Source organism: Mobula hypostoma, chromosome 24 (genome assembly GCF_963921235.1).
Source record: "Mobula hypostoma chromosome 24, sMobHyp1.1, whole genome shotgun sequence".
NCBI lineage: Eukaryota > Metazoa > Chordata > Chondrichthyes > Myliobatiformes > Myliobatidae > Mobula > Mobula hypostoma.
Window position 1 is genome coordinate 1,671,760 of NC_086120.1, and position 16,110 is coordinate 1,687,869.

Sequence of the window (16,110 nt, forward strand, 5' to 3'; positions counted from 1 at the left end):
TGAGACAGGAGATGCTGGTGGGGTCTGTAGACTGGGGAGACTTCCTGATAGAGAATGTCCTGAGACAGGACGTCCTGATGGAGAGAGAATAGGGAGTCATCCTGAGACAGAATGTCTTGAGACAGGACGTCCTGATGGAGAGAGAATAGGAAGTCATCCTGAGACAGGACGTCCTGATGGAGAGGGAATACGGAGTCATCCTGAGACAGGACGTCCTGATGGAGAGGGAATACAGAGTCATCCTGAGACAGGATGTCCTGATGGAGAGAGAATAGGGAGTCATCCTGAGACAGGACGTCCTGATGGAGAGGGAATAGGGAGTCATCCTGAGACAGGAAGTACCAGCTGCAGGAAGATGTCCCAAGGAGGAAGTACCAGTGAGGGTTAGATGTCCAGAGTCAGGAGGTCTGGATGGGAGAGGTATCCCAAAACAGGAGTTTCTGGTGGGGTTCAGGAAAAAACATGAGGCAGGAGGTTCCATTAGGTGGGGTGAGACAGGAAATCATGCTTTGGGAGATGTCCTGGTGTGATAGACATCCCAAAACAGGTTGTCTCAGTTAGGGAAATATCCGTACACAGGGTCCTGGTTGAGAGGAGATGTAGCAAGAAAGGACATCTCACCCACTGGCTCTTCCTGAAATGTGATGCCTCCCTACTGGCACCCTGTCTCAGGAAATCTTCTCCTCCAGGATCTCCTGACTTGGGACTTTTCCCCTACTATGACATCCTGTATCGAAACATCTTACCCTACCCCCACTCACCTTACACAGGGACTTCCTATCTAAACTAATCATTCCCCCCACCCCCCTCAACCTGGATTTCTCTTTCCCAATGGAACCTCCTATCTTGGGATGTCTATTCCACAGGGACCTCCTGACCTCTTGTCTCAGGACATCTCCCCCACTGGGAGCTAATGTCTCAGGATGTCTCCCGTACCATGACATATTCATGTCCAAAGTAATCTCACGCCCCCTCCCACAGTAGGTTTCAGTAGATCTTCCTTCCAAAGGGGACCTCCTGTCTTGGGATGTCTCCGCCCCTGCCAGGACATCCTGTTTTGAGATATCTTCACCCCACACCGGAAGCTCCTATCTCAGGATGCCTTCACCTCCACCTTCCAACAGGATCTTTTTCTCAGGAATTCTCCCCATCCCCAGCGGGACATCTGATTTTCTGTTTTGAGATGTCTCATCCATTTAAGAGCCTCTTGACTTGACGCATGTCCCCTACAGGAACCAACTGTCTCAGGCTGTCCCTCTCACTAACGGAACTCCTGTCTTGAGACATCTCTTCCCACAGGATCTCCTGTCCCGGGATGTTTCCCCTCATGTGACCTCCTGTGTCCTGAGGTCTACCTCTGCCCCATCAGGACATCAAACTTTCTGTTTTGGGAAGTTGTCCCTACCTGGACCTGCTTTCACAGATGTCTCCACCCGTTCCACACTGGGTTCTCTTGTCTTGGGATGTTTCTCCTACGGGGATGTCCCTTTTGTGAGATCAGCACCCCACCTCCCCCACTGGGACCTTGTTTCAGGTCATTTTCCCAACTAGTCCTCCTGTCCCACGATGTCTCCCCTACCACGATGTCCCATCCCAGGACAACTCCCCCACTGTTTCAACTTGTCTTGGAGTATCAGCCCCGCACCAGGTCCTCCTGTCTGGTAATGTCTCAGCCACCGGCACCTCCTGCCTGACGATGGCTCTTCCACTGTGACCTCCTGTCTCATGTTGTCTCCACCATTGTAACCTCCTGTCACAGTTTGACTCTCCTACCACAACATTTCCCCTTTACACTGGGACCTCCTGCTAAAGTCATCTCCCGCTCCCCAACAACCTGGATCTCTTGTCTCACGATGTCTCCCTTCCCAAAGGTACCTCCTGTCTCAGCATGTCTACTTTCCCAAGGGGACACCTGTTTTGGGACACTTCCTCCACTGGGACCTTTGGTCTCCGGACAGCTCCTCCACTGGGACCTTCTGCTCCCAGACGTCTCCACCACCGGGAACTTCTGTCTTTGAGTGCCTCCCCTACCAAGACATCCTCATGTCCAAAGTAATCTTCCCCCCCCCACCACAATCTGGACTTCTTTTCTCAGTATGTCACTCTTCCCAAAGGGATCTCCTATGTCGGGACATCTCCGCCCTACCAGGATCTCCAATCTCCAGACATCTCCACCTCCACTGGGACATCCTTTTTCGAGACATCTTCCCCCTCCCTCACCCCACACTGGGTATTCTTGTCTTGAGATGTCTTCGGCTCCCCCTTCCACCAGGATCTCCTTTCTTGGGACAACTTCCCCATCGAGACTTTCTGTTTTGGGACTTTCTGACAGGTACATCTTTTCTGGAAGTGTCTACCTACCTCAACACCCCCCACCTCACAACAGAACCATCTGTCTCAGGAAGTCTCCCCACCCCCATCGTGACATGCTGTCTCAGGATGATTCTGCCATCGGGATATCTTTCCTACCGGGACGTTCGTTCACAGATTTTTGCACCTCTCCCCTCTACCATGGAACCTCTTCTCTCTGGACAGGTCATCCTGTCTTGAGAAGTCTCCTCCTCTTATTGTCTCAGGACATGTCCCCTACCAGAACCTTCTGTCTCTGGTATTCTTTCATGAAGGGAGCTCCTGTCTCAGTTCATCTCCTCCCACAGGATCTCCTGTCCTGTAATGACCCCCTCTCGTGACCTCTCGTCTGAGTAGGTCTCCCCACCCACTGGGACCTCCTGTCTCATGACTGCTCCTGCACCAGGACCTCCTGTCTCGTGACGTCTCCTCCACCGGGATCTCCTGTCTCGGGACATCTCCTCCACCAGGACCTCCTGTCTTGTCCCGGGACCTCCTGTCTCAGGATGTCTCCTCCACCGGAACCTCCAGTCTTGGGACAGCTCCTCCATTGAGACCTCCTTTCTCATGACGTCCCCCCACTGGCACCTCATGTCCGAGGATGGCTACTTCAAGAGGGACCTTCTGTCTCAGAATATCTCCTCCACTGGGACCTCCAGTCTTGGGACGTCTCCTCCACCGGGACCTCCAGTCTCAGGACATCTCCTCCACTGAGACCTTCTGTCTCAGGATATCTCTTCCACTGAGACCTCCAGTCTCGGGACGTCTCCTCCACCGGGACCTCCAGTCTCGGGACATCTCCACAACCGGGACCTCCAGTCTCGGGACATCTCCTCCACTGGGACCTTCTGTCTCAGGACATCTCTTCCACTGAGACCTCCTGTCTTGGGACGTCTCCTCCACTGAGACCTTCTGTCTCAGGATATCTCTTCCACTGAGACCTCCAGTCTCGAGACGTCTCCTCCACCGGGACCTCCAGTCTTGGGACATCTCCTCCACTGGGACCTCCAGTCTCGGGATATCTCCTCCACTGAGACCTCCTGACCTGGACGTCTCCTCCACTGGAACCTCCAGTCTCAGGACATCTCCTCCACTGGGACCTCCAGTCTCGGGATAGCTCCTCCATTGAGACCTCCTTTCTCGTGACGTCCCCCCACTGGCACCTCATGTCCGAGGATGGCTACTTCAAGAGGGACCTTCTGTCTCAGGATATCTCTTCCACTGAGACCTCCTGTCTTGGGACGTCTCCTCCACCGGGACCTCCTGTCTCGGGATATCTCTTCCACTGAGACCTCCTGTCTTGGGACATCTCCTCCACCGGGACCTCCAGTCTCGAGACACCTTCTCCACCGGGACCTCCAGTCTCGGGACATCTCTTCCACCTGGACCTTCTGTCTCGTCCTGGGACCTTCTGTCTCAGGATATCTCTTCCACTGAGACCTCCAGTCTCGGGACATCTCTTCTACCGGGACCTCCTGTCTTGGGACATTTCCTCCACTGGGACCTCTAGTCTCGAGACATCTCCTCCACCGGGACCTCCAGTCTCGTCCCGGGACCTCCAGTCTCAGGATATCTCTTCCACTGAGACCTCCTGTCTTGGGACATCTCCTCCCTACCAGGATCTCCTGTCTCTGAATGTCTCCACTTCCACCTGGACCTCGTGTCTCCAGACCTCTCCAGGGGGATCCTGTTTCACGATGAATCCACCCCCCTCCCCACCCCACACTGGGAACCCCGGTCTCGGGATGTCTTTCTCATTGAGACATTCTGCTTTGGAATATCCCTGCTACTGCGACTCTCCTTCTAAGGATGCTTATCCACCTCATCGCCCCCCCCCCAACACACAATAGTCATTTCTGTCTCGGGACATCACCCCTTCCCCACCAGGACCTCTTCTCTCGGGATGTTTCCCCTACCTGGTTGTCCTTTCTTGAGAAGTCCCCTCTTCCTGTGTTGGGACGTGCCCCTCCTGGAACCTTCTGTCTCAGGCTGTCGCTCCCAAAGGGACATCCTCCTACGGGATCTCCTGTCCCAAGACATCCCCCCTCACCTGTCCTGTTTTGAGAGGTCTCCCCACTCACTGTGTCCTCCTGTCTCATGAGGTATATCTCACCTCACCACATTGGTGCCTTGTGCTTTGGGACATCATCGTATCTGGACCTTCTTCCACAGATATCTACAACCACCCCACACTGGGACCTCATGTCTTGGAATGTCTCCCTTATAGGATATCCCTTCTTGAGAAGTCTTTCCTCCACTACCCACTGGGACCGTGTATCGGGACATTTCTCCAATTGGGATCTCATGTTCCAGGGAATTTCCTGCCCACAGGACCTCCTGTCCCAGGACATCTCCTGCCCTGGAACATCTCCGGCATCATGACGTCCTGTCCCAGGACAACACCCCTATAGTTTTGTCCTCTCCTAGGACTTCTCCCTTATTGTGACGTCCTGCCTTGACAGCGGCGTCACCTGACCCCATGATTACATCCTGTCTCTGGACATCTGACCCCCACCAAGAGATCCCGTTTCAGGAAATCTTGCCGTCTCAGGACATCTGGCTCCCCCCTCCCCCCCCACCCCCCCCACCAGCACCTCCTGTCTCGGGATGCCACAGGGGAGCATTTGCTGGGATCAACTAAATCCTCAGGGCCCTGGAGAGGTCCCAGAGGGTGGAAAACCATAAATTTAATATTGCTATTGAAGAAGGGCAAGTGAATGTAGGACACTGAATGGTAGTTATCTTAATATTTATAAATGTTCTGGAATTCACAGCAGAATATTCAGCAAATAATGGAGCAGAATCAATCGGTACAAATAAAAGCTTCCAATGGAAGGGAAGAGCTCATGGGGTTACTGCAAGTTATTGGCAGATACAAGGGAGGGGATAACTAATAGTCAGAGTAAATGAGTTATTTGCAGATTGGCATAGCAACTAGTGGGACTGGCAAAGGGACCTGTGTTGGGGCCTCAATTATTGATAACAGGAAGGAACTAGGTCATTAACACAAGAGATGGAAATCTTGAGCAACTTGGCACAAAATACTGAGGAACTTAACAGGTCAGGCAACATTTATGGTGCCAATGTTTTTGGCTCAAACCCTTGAAAACTGGAAAAGAAGGGGGCAGAAGCCAGAATAACGAGGTGGGGAGAGGGGAAGGAACACAAATTGTGAGGCCAGGTGAGGGGAAAGCATGTGGGTGAGGTAGATGGGATGAAGTAAGAAGGAACTGGGTTGATTAGTGATACAATAATTCCATGAGTTAGCAAGTTATGAAGTGGACGCAGAGCCTGCGTTGGCACACAGATGGATTAAGCAAGTGGGCACTGAGTTGGCAAAACCCATTTCATACTGAGATATGGAGGCATTTCTTCTGTCTAAAAGCTCATGAATTTCCAGAATTTCAACAGAGAATCAAAGTCAGGTTTAATATCACTGGCATATGTCGTGAAATTTGTTCCTGTGCGTCAGGAGCAGATTGCAATAGATAATAAAAACTGTATATTACTGTAAGTGTATACATATGTATGTGTATATAAATATATAGTTAAATTAAATAATTAGTGTAAAAAAAAGTAGTGAGGTAGTGTTAATTGGTTCAATGTCCATTCAGAAATTTTATGGCAGAGGGAAAGAAGCTATTCCTTAATCCATAGGGCCATAAGACCATAAAATATAAATATAGACCACAGATAATGAGCCTATAATTTTCTTACTTCTGCCTCTCTCCCTTCTTGAAGAGTGAAGCGACTTTTGCAATTCTCCAGTATTCCGAAACCATTCCGGAATTTAGTGATTTTTGAAAGGTCATGACTAATGCTTTCACAATCTCTTCAGCTACCTCTTTCAGAACTCTGGGGTATAAACCCCAAGAACCTTCTCTCTAGAAATGGTAACTTCACACACTTCAAGTTCCCCGATACCTGGAGCTTCCACCATACTGTTAGTGTCTTCCACAGTGAAGGCTGATGCAAAGTACTTATTCAGTTCATCTGCCATTTTGTTTTCCCCCATTACTACCTCGCCACCATTGTTTTCTACTGGTCCAATGTCCACTTTTGCCTCTCTTTTACACTTTATGTATCTGATACACATTGGTATCCCCTTTAATATTATTGGCTAGCTTACTTTTGTATTCCATCTTTACCTTTTATTTGCTTTCTGTTGGTTTTAAAAAGTCTCCCAATCCTCTAACCTCCCACTAAATTTTGCTCTATTATATGCCCTCTCTTTGGCTTTTATGCTGGCTCTGACTTCTCTTGTTAGCTACGGTTGTGAAATCTTTCCTCTTTGGGATGTATATATCCTGTGCCTTCTGAATTGCTTCCAGAAGCTCCAGGTGTAGCTGCTCTGCCATCATCCCTGCCAGTGTTCTTTTCCAATCAATTCTGGCCAACTCTCCTCATGCTTCTGTAATTCCCTCTAATCCACTGTAATACTGATACATCTTACTTTAGCTTTTCCTCAAATTTCAGGGTGAATTCAATCATATTGTGATCACTTTCTCCAAAGGGTTCTTTTACCTTAAGCTCTCTAATCATTGCACAACACCCAATCCAGAATAGCAGAGCCCTGAGTGGGCTCAACCACGAGCTGCTCTAAAAAGCCATCTCGTAGGCAGTCTAGAAATTCCCCCTCCTGGAATCCAGCACGAAACTGATTTTCCCAATCGACCAGCATATTGAAATCCCCCATGACTATTGTAACATTGCCCTTTTGGCATGTGTTTTCTATCTCCCATTGTAATTTGTAGACCACATCCTTACTACCATTTGGGGGTCTGTATACAACTCCCATCAGGGTATTTTTATCCTTGCATTTACTTAGCTCTATCCACAAAGATTCAACACCTTCTGACCCTATGTCATCTGTTTCTAATGATTTGATTTCATTTTTTACCAACAGAGCAAAGCCTCCCACTTTGCCTTCCTACCTGTCCCGTCGATACAATGTGTATCCTTGGACATTAAGCTCTGAACTATAATCTTCTTTTAGCCATGATTCAGTGATACCTACAACATCATATATCTGCAGCTGTTCTACAAGTTCATCTGCCTTACTCCATACACTGTGCACATTCATTAGAACACCTTCAGTACTGTATTCACCCTTTTTGATCTTTTCCACCTTTTACATTGCAACTCATCCTGTTGACTGCAATTTCACTCTATCAACAGCCTCTATTCCCTTCACATTGCCTCTTTGTAAACCAGCTGCCTCATCTTCAGCAAAAGCACCCCCCTTTTCTATGATACTTCTTGCATTGAAATATATGCAGCTCAGGACAGCAGTCACACCATGCTCAACATTTCGATTCCTAACTTTGTCTGAGGTCTTACCAACATCTGCCTCCAAGAACATCTAAAGCCTGGCCCTCTCAACAGCCACTGCTGCCCCTGAGACATCCAAATCTCTGTGATGGCCACAACGTCATAGTTCCACATATTGATCCATGCCTCCCAGAGGGCAGTGGAGGTGGCATCATTTGACATTGGGTGGAGAGTGATAATTATTTAAACCACACTTGAGTCAGTGCTCGGGGGGAAGAGGGGAGACTGGTGTTAAGAGCTGAGATCATTGTATGGCAGTGCAGACTCCGGAGCAAACTGTGACTCCCGTCCTTTTAAAAGTTGGAAGGTTGCCTTCTGCTTCTTGGGTTACTTGGTGACAGGAGACTGGCATGCTGCTTGTAAAAATAAATTGCTTGGAATTGATCCCTGATTCCCAGGAACTCCAAGAGTTTCCATTCAGGTTTATTTCTGGGAAGTGAGCTCCACAGAAATAGCAGCATTTGTCACCCTCTCCTATCTGCCATTGAGAAGGAGGGACTGCTGCCTCCTTGAATTGTTGTAGTCCCTCTTGTAAAGGCACTTCCACAGTGCGTGGGAGACACTGTTCCACTGTTCAGATCCAACGATGTGGAGGAGCAGTGATATATTTTCAAACCAGGGTGGTGTTTGGCTTGGAACTTGGCATTTAACACTATCATCCCCACAAAACTCAACATTGTAAATGCCTACAAGAAAATGGACCTCAAGGTAGTATATGATAACATACACATACTTTGATAAAGAATTTACTTTGAACTTTGGAGTGCAACCTGGTCGTGGCAGTATTCCCCCACAGTTGTTGTCCTTGTTGCAGATTTAGGAGGTGCTGTTGGAGTGTCCTGGGTAGGTAACTGCGGTGTATTTTGTAAATGGTACCCACTGCTGACAATCCCAGCATCACCCAGTCCTGCACCCGCTTGGCAGATGTGCTTCCTGCTGCTCCAACTGACAACTTGCCTATCTAGCTTCCTGAGAGAGGGTGTAGGAAATCCTGAGAGTCCCAGTGCCTACAGGCCAATGAAGTTCCACCAATGAATCTGATCAGTAAGGATTAGAGAATAACAAGGCACACTCCTCCCACAGGAGTATTTTAGAGTGTCAATATGGTCACCATTGTCAAGTTTGAGTAAGAAAGGCCAGTCCCAAGAGGAGGTACAGCATTTAGCTGACTGGACTAGCTCGGAGCAGGTACTGGGTGTTGGGTAGGATCTGTTGTTCTCGGCAATAGGCCTTTCTCCTAGTGGTGACCCAGTGGCTGCTTCTAATTCTCAAGCCCCAGTGATTTTAATCAGTCAGATCTAAGAGCTCCAGGGTGTCCATCAGGTCAGAGCGGTGTTAGTGCAGGGCAGGGACAGTGGTCAGAGTCCCCATGCTCTTCTTCCCAGTGGTTTATCAGGATACTCTCTGTCTTATTTATAACATGAGTGAGGCCTCTGTTATCAGCTTATCTCAGAGGCGATAGAATTCAGGGCACAGTTCATCACTGTTTATCATTGCTTTTAGATTCAATACCATACAGGAAACCTGCTCAGTCTTTGTACTTAAGTGTTTTTTTATTCAGCGACATTTTTTTGCCACGTCTAGTTTTCTTCCTCCTGTTTTTCAGATGATGTTTTGTTTCTGTTGATATCAGCCTGCGGTACAGCTTTGGGTCATGCATGTGTTCTCCCACTGTAGGGGACGTTCTCTGTTAATCTCAGGCTAGCCAATAGCTCACACAGCCAAGCTGCACAGAAACCAGCCTTTGGTCCACCATGTCTACGCTGACCTCTTTTCCCATCAGCTCTCATCCCGTTGTCCACATTAGGACCATATCCTTCCATGGCATGTCTGTTCGTGTGTCTGAGAGCCTGACAGAATCTGGTCCATGATGGGTAACCCTTCTGAGAACTAGCTTTCCCCACTCTTGGGCAGGTCTTCCTTTCCTATAAGGAGATCTGTGTGAGACCCACTCTCACAATGTCCTGTGTGGCTCATCCTGCTCGGTGAGCATGATGTTTACATCTATCTCCTTCCAACAACCTGGGCAGAACTGGCACCAGAGAACTCCTACGCATATCGTTTGATTTCCTTTGTGAATCAACTGACTCTCACCAAGCTGTCTGTTCCTGTTCTCAGAGTGGAGAGGTTTTCACCCAACAAGACCCATTCGTTCCTGGTGATTACCGAGGTCGACATTGGAGACCTGCTGTTGATAAAGTTCAGGTGGGAATCATCCCTAACCTGGAATTCCCTGTGGAAAAGGATGAAGAATTCCATTTACTGGTACAAGCTGCCACTCTGGAGCACCTCGATCCATTCCGATTCCAACTTTCAGATCCACAGGATCCGTGTGAAGTCTGGAGAAACACAGAAAAAGTAAGGGAAGGGGGTAGTTGGAGCAAAAACATTCTCATCTGCTGATTTGGAGGCTTTTGATCAAGGGACAGAGGTATTTACGTACCTTACTCTCTCAAGAAACATGTAATTTCATGGATAGTCTCTCTCTGTCCTCAGGAATCCTGTCATTGCTGGTGGGTTGTAACTGGAACATTAGGGCCGTAGTGCACAGACCTTGGCTTCATGCTCCACATAATTAGTCTGATCCCATCACCCCTTTCTCTTTCGTCTCTCCCTTTCTAAAGTTAAGACTGGAAACTTCTGGATTTGAATAAACATTCAGAGGAATGTTACAGTTTTTTAAATAAGGCAGCCCTCTGGAACAATCTGCGGTCAGTAGACTTTTAATAAATGGGATCAGGTAGACCATTCAGCTGGAGCTGAGGTCACCTTTCATGAAGTCAGACTGTACAGACTGTCAGACTTACCCATCTGCACTGATCCCATTTGCCTACATTAGGATCATATCCTTCTATGCCTTGCTCTTTCATTCACTCTGTACCAGTTTAATAGGCACACCTGTAAACCCACTCATGAATGCAAGTACCTAATCAGCCAATCATGTGATAGCAACTCAATACATAAAAGTATGCAGACATGGTCAAAAGGTCCAGTGTTGTTCAGACCAAACTTCAGAATGGGGAAGAAAGGTGATATAAGTGACTTTGACCATGGAATGATTGTTGGTGCCAGACGGGTAGTTTGAGCATCTCAGAAACTGCCGATTTTCCTGGGTTTTCACACATAACAAACTCTAGAGTTTATAGAGAACAGTGTGGGGGAAAATCCAGTGAGTGGCAGTGCTGTAGACAAAAATGCCTTTGGGAGAGGTCAGTAGAGAATGGCCAGAGTGGTTCAAGCTGACAGGAAGACAACAGTAATTAAAATAATCACGCATTACAACAGTGGTGTCCAGAAGAGCATCATGGCTGAACCTGGAGCCCACTCAACCCCATACACCTGCCTTCTCTGAATGGAGAACATGTCAAACCTTGAAGTAAACGGGTTACAGCAGTAGAAGACCACAAACCACCCCATCTGGCACCAACAACCATTCCAGTCAAACTCACTTAGATTTCATTTCTTCCCCATTCTGATGTTTGGTTTGAACAACCTCTTGACAATGGCTGAATGCTTTTATGCATTGAGTTGTTGCCACATGATTGGCTGATTATATATTTGCGTTAACACTTAGGTGTATAGATGTACCTAATAAAGTGGTCACAGAGTATAAAGTTGCCAACACTGATCCCAATGCCACACCACTGGTCAAAGACTTCCAATCAGAAAAGTAGCATTGACTATTATCCTCTGCTTCCTGTCACTGAGCTAAATTTTGATCCAGTCAGCCATCTTAACCTGTCTCAAACTTTCAGATCAGCTTTCCATGCTGATCACCCAAATTCAGTCCTCTCTTGCAGCTGTCACCATATCCCTTGATCCCTCTAGCCCTAAAGATCATATCCAACTCCTTGAATATATCCAATGCTCTGAATTTAGTTGTTTTCTGTGGGAGATAATTCCACAGGTTTCACTACTCTCTGGAAGAAGAAAATTCTCGGTCTCAGTCCAAAAAAACACCCACTCCTTATCCTCAGATCCCAAACATCTTTTCTGCATCTAACCTATCCAATTTTGTCAGAATTTTGTAGGCTTCAGTGAAGTCCCTCTCATTTTCCTAAACCAGTGAATACAAACATAGCTGACCTCATCTCTCTCCAAACGTCAGATCTGCCATTCCAGAAACAATCTGGTGAACCTTTGCTGAACTCCATCCAGAGCAAGAACGTCCTTCCTTGGATAAGGAGACCAAAGAACACACAGGAGTCAAGATATCCTTTCAGATTGAAGACTCATGTAACTTTACAGCATTTATCTTTCTGTATGCTTACCTTCATCATCTGGTACATGACAACCAGGTCCTGTTACACCTCTCCCGTTCCCAATCTGTCACTGTTCAGATAATAATCTGCCTTTCTGTCTTTGCCATGAAACATAACCCTTCATCTGCCAGGTATCTGCCCACTCCCTCAACCTGTCTAAATCACTCTGGAACCTTTTGCATCCACCTCCAACTTTATGTCATCCATATACTTGGGAGATATGACATTCGTTTCCGATGTCCTGGTGGTGAATATATTGTAAATATCTGGTGTCCCAGCACTAATTCCTATCAGACCCATCAGCACTGCCGCGCACGCTGAGAGAAGTCTGTGTGTTTCTCCTCTGTTTTCTGTCAGTCACCGAGTTCTCTCCCATGACAGCACCTCGCCTCACTTCCAAGAACTTCAATGTTACTCACGAGTCTCTCCCATGGGATTTTATCAGCAACTCTCGGAAAGTCCAAATATACCCAACTCACCTGCTCTGCTGGTTGTGTCCTATGCCAGTAGCTTTATCGATTCTGATTTTCTTGCCACAAGTCCATCTTGACCAATCTGTCACTCTTTGCTAAGGGAAGTGATTCAGCAAACACAACAGAAGCTCTTAACAGGAAGGCTTTATTGAGATGTGCCTGGGACATCGGAGGCACAGATGGGCAGTCTGTTATTTGGAAATGCATAAGACCATAAGACATAGGAGCAGAATTAGGCCATTCAGCCCATCATGGCTGAACCTGGATCCCACAGAACCCCATACACCTGCCTTCTCGCCATATTGTTTGATGCCCTGACCGATCAGGAAGTGGTCAAATTCCGCCTTAAATGTTGGAAGATTGGTAACGCTATGAGTCACATTTGGGGAATATCCCTGTGACCAGGCTTTGACCTTGCACCACCTCCCAGTGGAAAGTGATAGGGAGTGGGAATGGGGGACTGCGGGGTTCTGCTCATCATCAATGGCCTCTCTCCCTGAATCCCTTTAGGAAGGTCTTCTGTTTGAAGGATTCCTCTGCCAGGATTGTCCCATCTCAGGAAGCCATTTTTGTGAGCTGCCCAGTCGTTCCGGAGTCAGCACCACCAACGAGGTAAGCACGAGTACCTCAACCCCCCTCCTCGCCTACACCAGCCCAACAGAGTGTGCAGTGGCACTGCAGGCTCCTGTCCTCTCCGTGATCACTGAGTGCCTCCCACTCTTCAGGCATTCAGGAGCGTGGCACGTTAAACACTGCAGCTTCACTACTCCGACAACCTTGTTTAATCTTCACCTCAGCTTGGCTTATTATCGTCACATTGACTAAGATACAGTGAATGGCTTGTTTATTTATTTACTCAGAGACACAACAGGATAACATTGGCCCTTCCAGCCCAATGAGCCCCTGCTGCCCAGTTACACCCAAATGACCAATGTACGTCTTTGGAATGTGGGAGGAACCTGGAGCACCCAAAGGAAACCCATGCGGTCATAGGGAAAACGTACAAACTCCATAGGACAATGGTGAGAATTGAACCCGGGTCACTGGCGCTGTAAAGTGTTACTCTAACCGCTACGCTACTACGCCGCCCCCACCCCCGCCCCTGTCCCCACCCCCATACTGTTTATATTGCTACTGTGTCTTGCATACGGTTTATACAGATCAAATCATTACGCAGTGCATTCAGCTGGAATAAGATAAAACAAAACAAAGCAATGTAAAAGCTACTAAAAAAGTGCAGTGCAGTCAAATTATAAAGGCCAAGATTGTAACAAGGTAGATTGTGAGTCTAAGAGTCCAATTATCATACAAGGGATCTGTTCAAGAGTCTGATTACAGTGGGTTAGCAACTGTCCTTGACCCTAGTGATGGTGCTGTCTGTGTGATTGTTAGGTTAATAGGTTGTTGTAAATTGCCCTTGTTGAGAACAATAATAGATGGAATGGGATTTTGGCCGACACCAGCCCCCTAGGCCTGAGTTGACGTAATAGTAGTAGAATGGGATTCATGGGATTTCTCTGGGAGCAGCATGGTCTCTGAGAGCTGAATGACCAGCTTCTGTGTCACAGGAATATGAGATTCCAAGAGTAAAAGCAAAAGTGAAAATCAGGTCTGGTGAATGTTCTGTCCAGAGATCATGGGCCTGTTTAGGCCTATTTCTCAGTCACATGCCTGTAGGGAAAACTCATTTTGCAGCTGGAGAAGGAGGTGGAAAAGACCGTTCTTTGGACATGGCATCTCTCCATTGATTCAGTCAGGGTGAAGGAATTAATATTTCACATGTTCTTAGCAACCGTTTCCTTAGTGTGCAGTGGATGAGGAAAGTTCAAAGTAACTTTATCATCAAAGTACTTATATGTCATCCTATTCTATCCTGAGATTTATTTTCTTGCAAGCGTTCACAGTAGAGCAACAATATACCATAGAATCAATGAAAAACTACACCCAAGTAACCAATGTACGAAAGAAGACAAACTGTGCAAATACAAAAAGAAACAAATAATAACAATGGGTAAATAATTAATGCTGAGAAGATGAGTTGTAGAGTCCTTGTAAGTGAGTTCATAGGTGGTGCTCAGTGATCGGCTCAGTGCTGTGGTGTGTGAACTTATCCATTGTGGTTCAGGAGCCTGATGGTTGACGGGTAATAACTTTTCCTGAACCCGATGGCGTGGGACCTGGGGCTCCTGTACCTCCTTCTTGATAGCAGCAGTGAGAAGAGAACAATGGCCTCATTGGTGTGTCTTGATGATAGACGCTGCTTTCTTATTCTTTGTAAATGCACTCAGTGATGGGGAGGGCTTTTCCTGTGATGAACAGTGCTGTATCCATCTCTTTTTGTAGGTTTTTCCACTCTTGGGCATTGGTTTTGTCATAGCAGGCGGTGATAATCTCCAGTCAGGATAATCTCCACTATGTGCATCTATAGAAGTTTGTCAAAGTTTTAGTCAGTCAGTCAGTCAGTGGGTGCCGTCCCGAATCTGGGGTTGGTGGCTATGCACCTCCATCTTTTTCGATCTTGCGACAGCACCGAGTACAGCCTCTCCTCCAGTTTGTTCTCGCTGGCCGCCTTGGCACCGGCTGCCGCCGCCCCCACCGAACTCGAGCCTGAGACCGTGTCGGCCTCCAGCCATGGCCGCTTCTTCGAGCTCAGCCCTCCCTTAGGCGGAGGCCTTGGGCAGGTCCAGGCACACGGTGCAGCACCCAAGTTCATTATGTCTCTTCTAACTAGGTGCATCGTATACGATTCGTAGATACGTGGTGAGGCTTTAATCTTCCACGGAAGATGGCTGTTGGCTCACAAGGAGCTCATCCGCCCTTTGTCAGGTCTTGTTTTTTTTTTAGTCCTGCTGGGTGTCCTCACACCCTCTTCACCAGACTAAGTCCGGTGGAGGAGCCGGCCCAGGTCACCGACCACTCAACCACGGCCCCTGGCCAAGCGCCGGGCGCCCGCCCCCTGCTAAATCTCACTGAGCGCCCGGCGCCCGCGCAAAAAACCATGGTCGGGTGCCAGACAAAACACCCTCAGTTTTAGATAATATGCCAAATCTATGAAAACTTCTGGTATGATAATGCCAAGGAATTTAAAGTTATTGACTGTCTCCATCTTTGATTGCCTAATGAGCTTGGGCTACCACACAGTAGGCTTATTCAGAAAGTTAGAAGGCATGGGATCCAGGGAAGTTTGGCCAGGTGGATTCAGAATTGGCTTGCCTGCAGAAGGCAGAGGGTGGTGGTGGAGGGAGTACATTCAGGTTGGAGGATTGTGACTAGTGGTGTCCCACAAGGATCAGTTCTGGGACCTCGACTTTTTGTGATTTTTATTAACGACCTGGATGTGGGGGTAGAAGGGTGGGTTGGCAAGTTTGCAGATGACACAAAGGTTGGTGGTGTTGTAGATAGTGTATAGAATTGTTAAAGATTGCAGAGAGACATTGATAGGATGCAGAAGTGGGCTGAGAAGTGACAGATGGAGTTCAACCCAGAGAAGTGTGAGGTGGTACACTTTGGAAGGACAAACTCCAAGGCAGAGTACAAAGTAAATGGCAGGATACTTGGTAGTGTGGAGGAGCAGAGGGATCTCATGGTACATGTGCACAAATCCCTGAAAGTTGCCTCACAGGTGGATAGGGTAGTTAAGAAAGCTTATGGGGTGTTAGCTTTCATAAGTCGAGGGATAGAGTTTAAGAGTTGCG

At 47.7% G+C, this 16,110-nt stretch overlaps 1 protein-coding gene across 8 annotated transcripts in view; it reads left to right on the forward strand.

Moving 5' to 3' along the window:
- LOC134337569 (lipoprotein lipase-like) overlaps positions 1-16,110 on the forward strand; it is an 83,565-nt gene that overhangs the window by 44,230 nt on the left and 23,225 nt on the right. For 3 of the 8 annotated variants that reach the window (XR_010016023.1, XM_063032704.1, XM_063032708.1), the window contains 2 exons: positions 9,799-10,038; positions 12,926-13,027. The exons of 1 other annotated variant lie outside the window; for it this stretch is intronic. Coding sequence is in view for 4 of the 7 variants with exons in the window: in XM_063032704.1 (XP_062888774.1) it covers positions 9,799-10,038; positions 12,926-13,027 (342 nt within the window). In the remaining 3 variants the exon portion in view is untranslated. Of the gene's footprint in view, positions 1-9,798; positions 10,039-12,925; positions 13,028-13,275; positions 13,825-16,110 lie in introns of those variants that run through there. 4 more of the 8 variants (XR_010016024.1, XR_010016025.1, XM_063032705.1 and 1 more) reach the window with 3 other exon arrangements.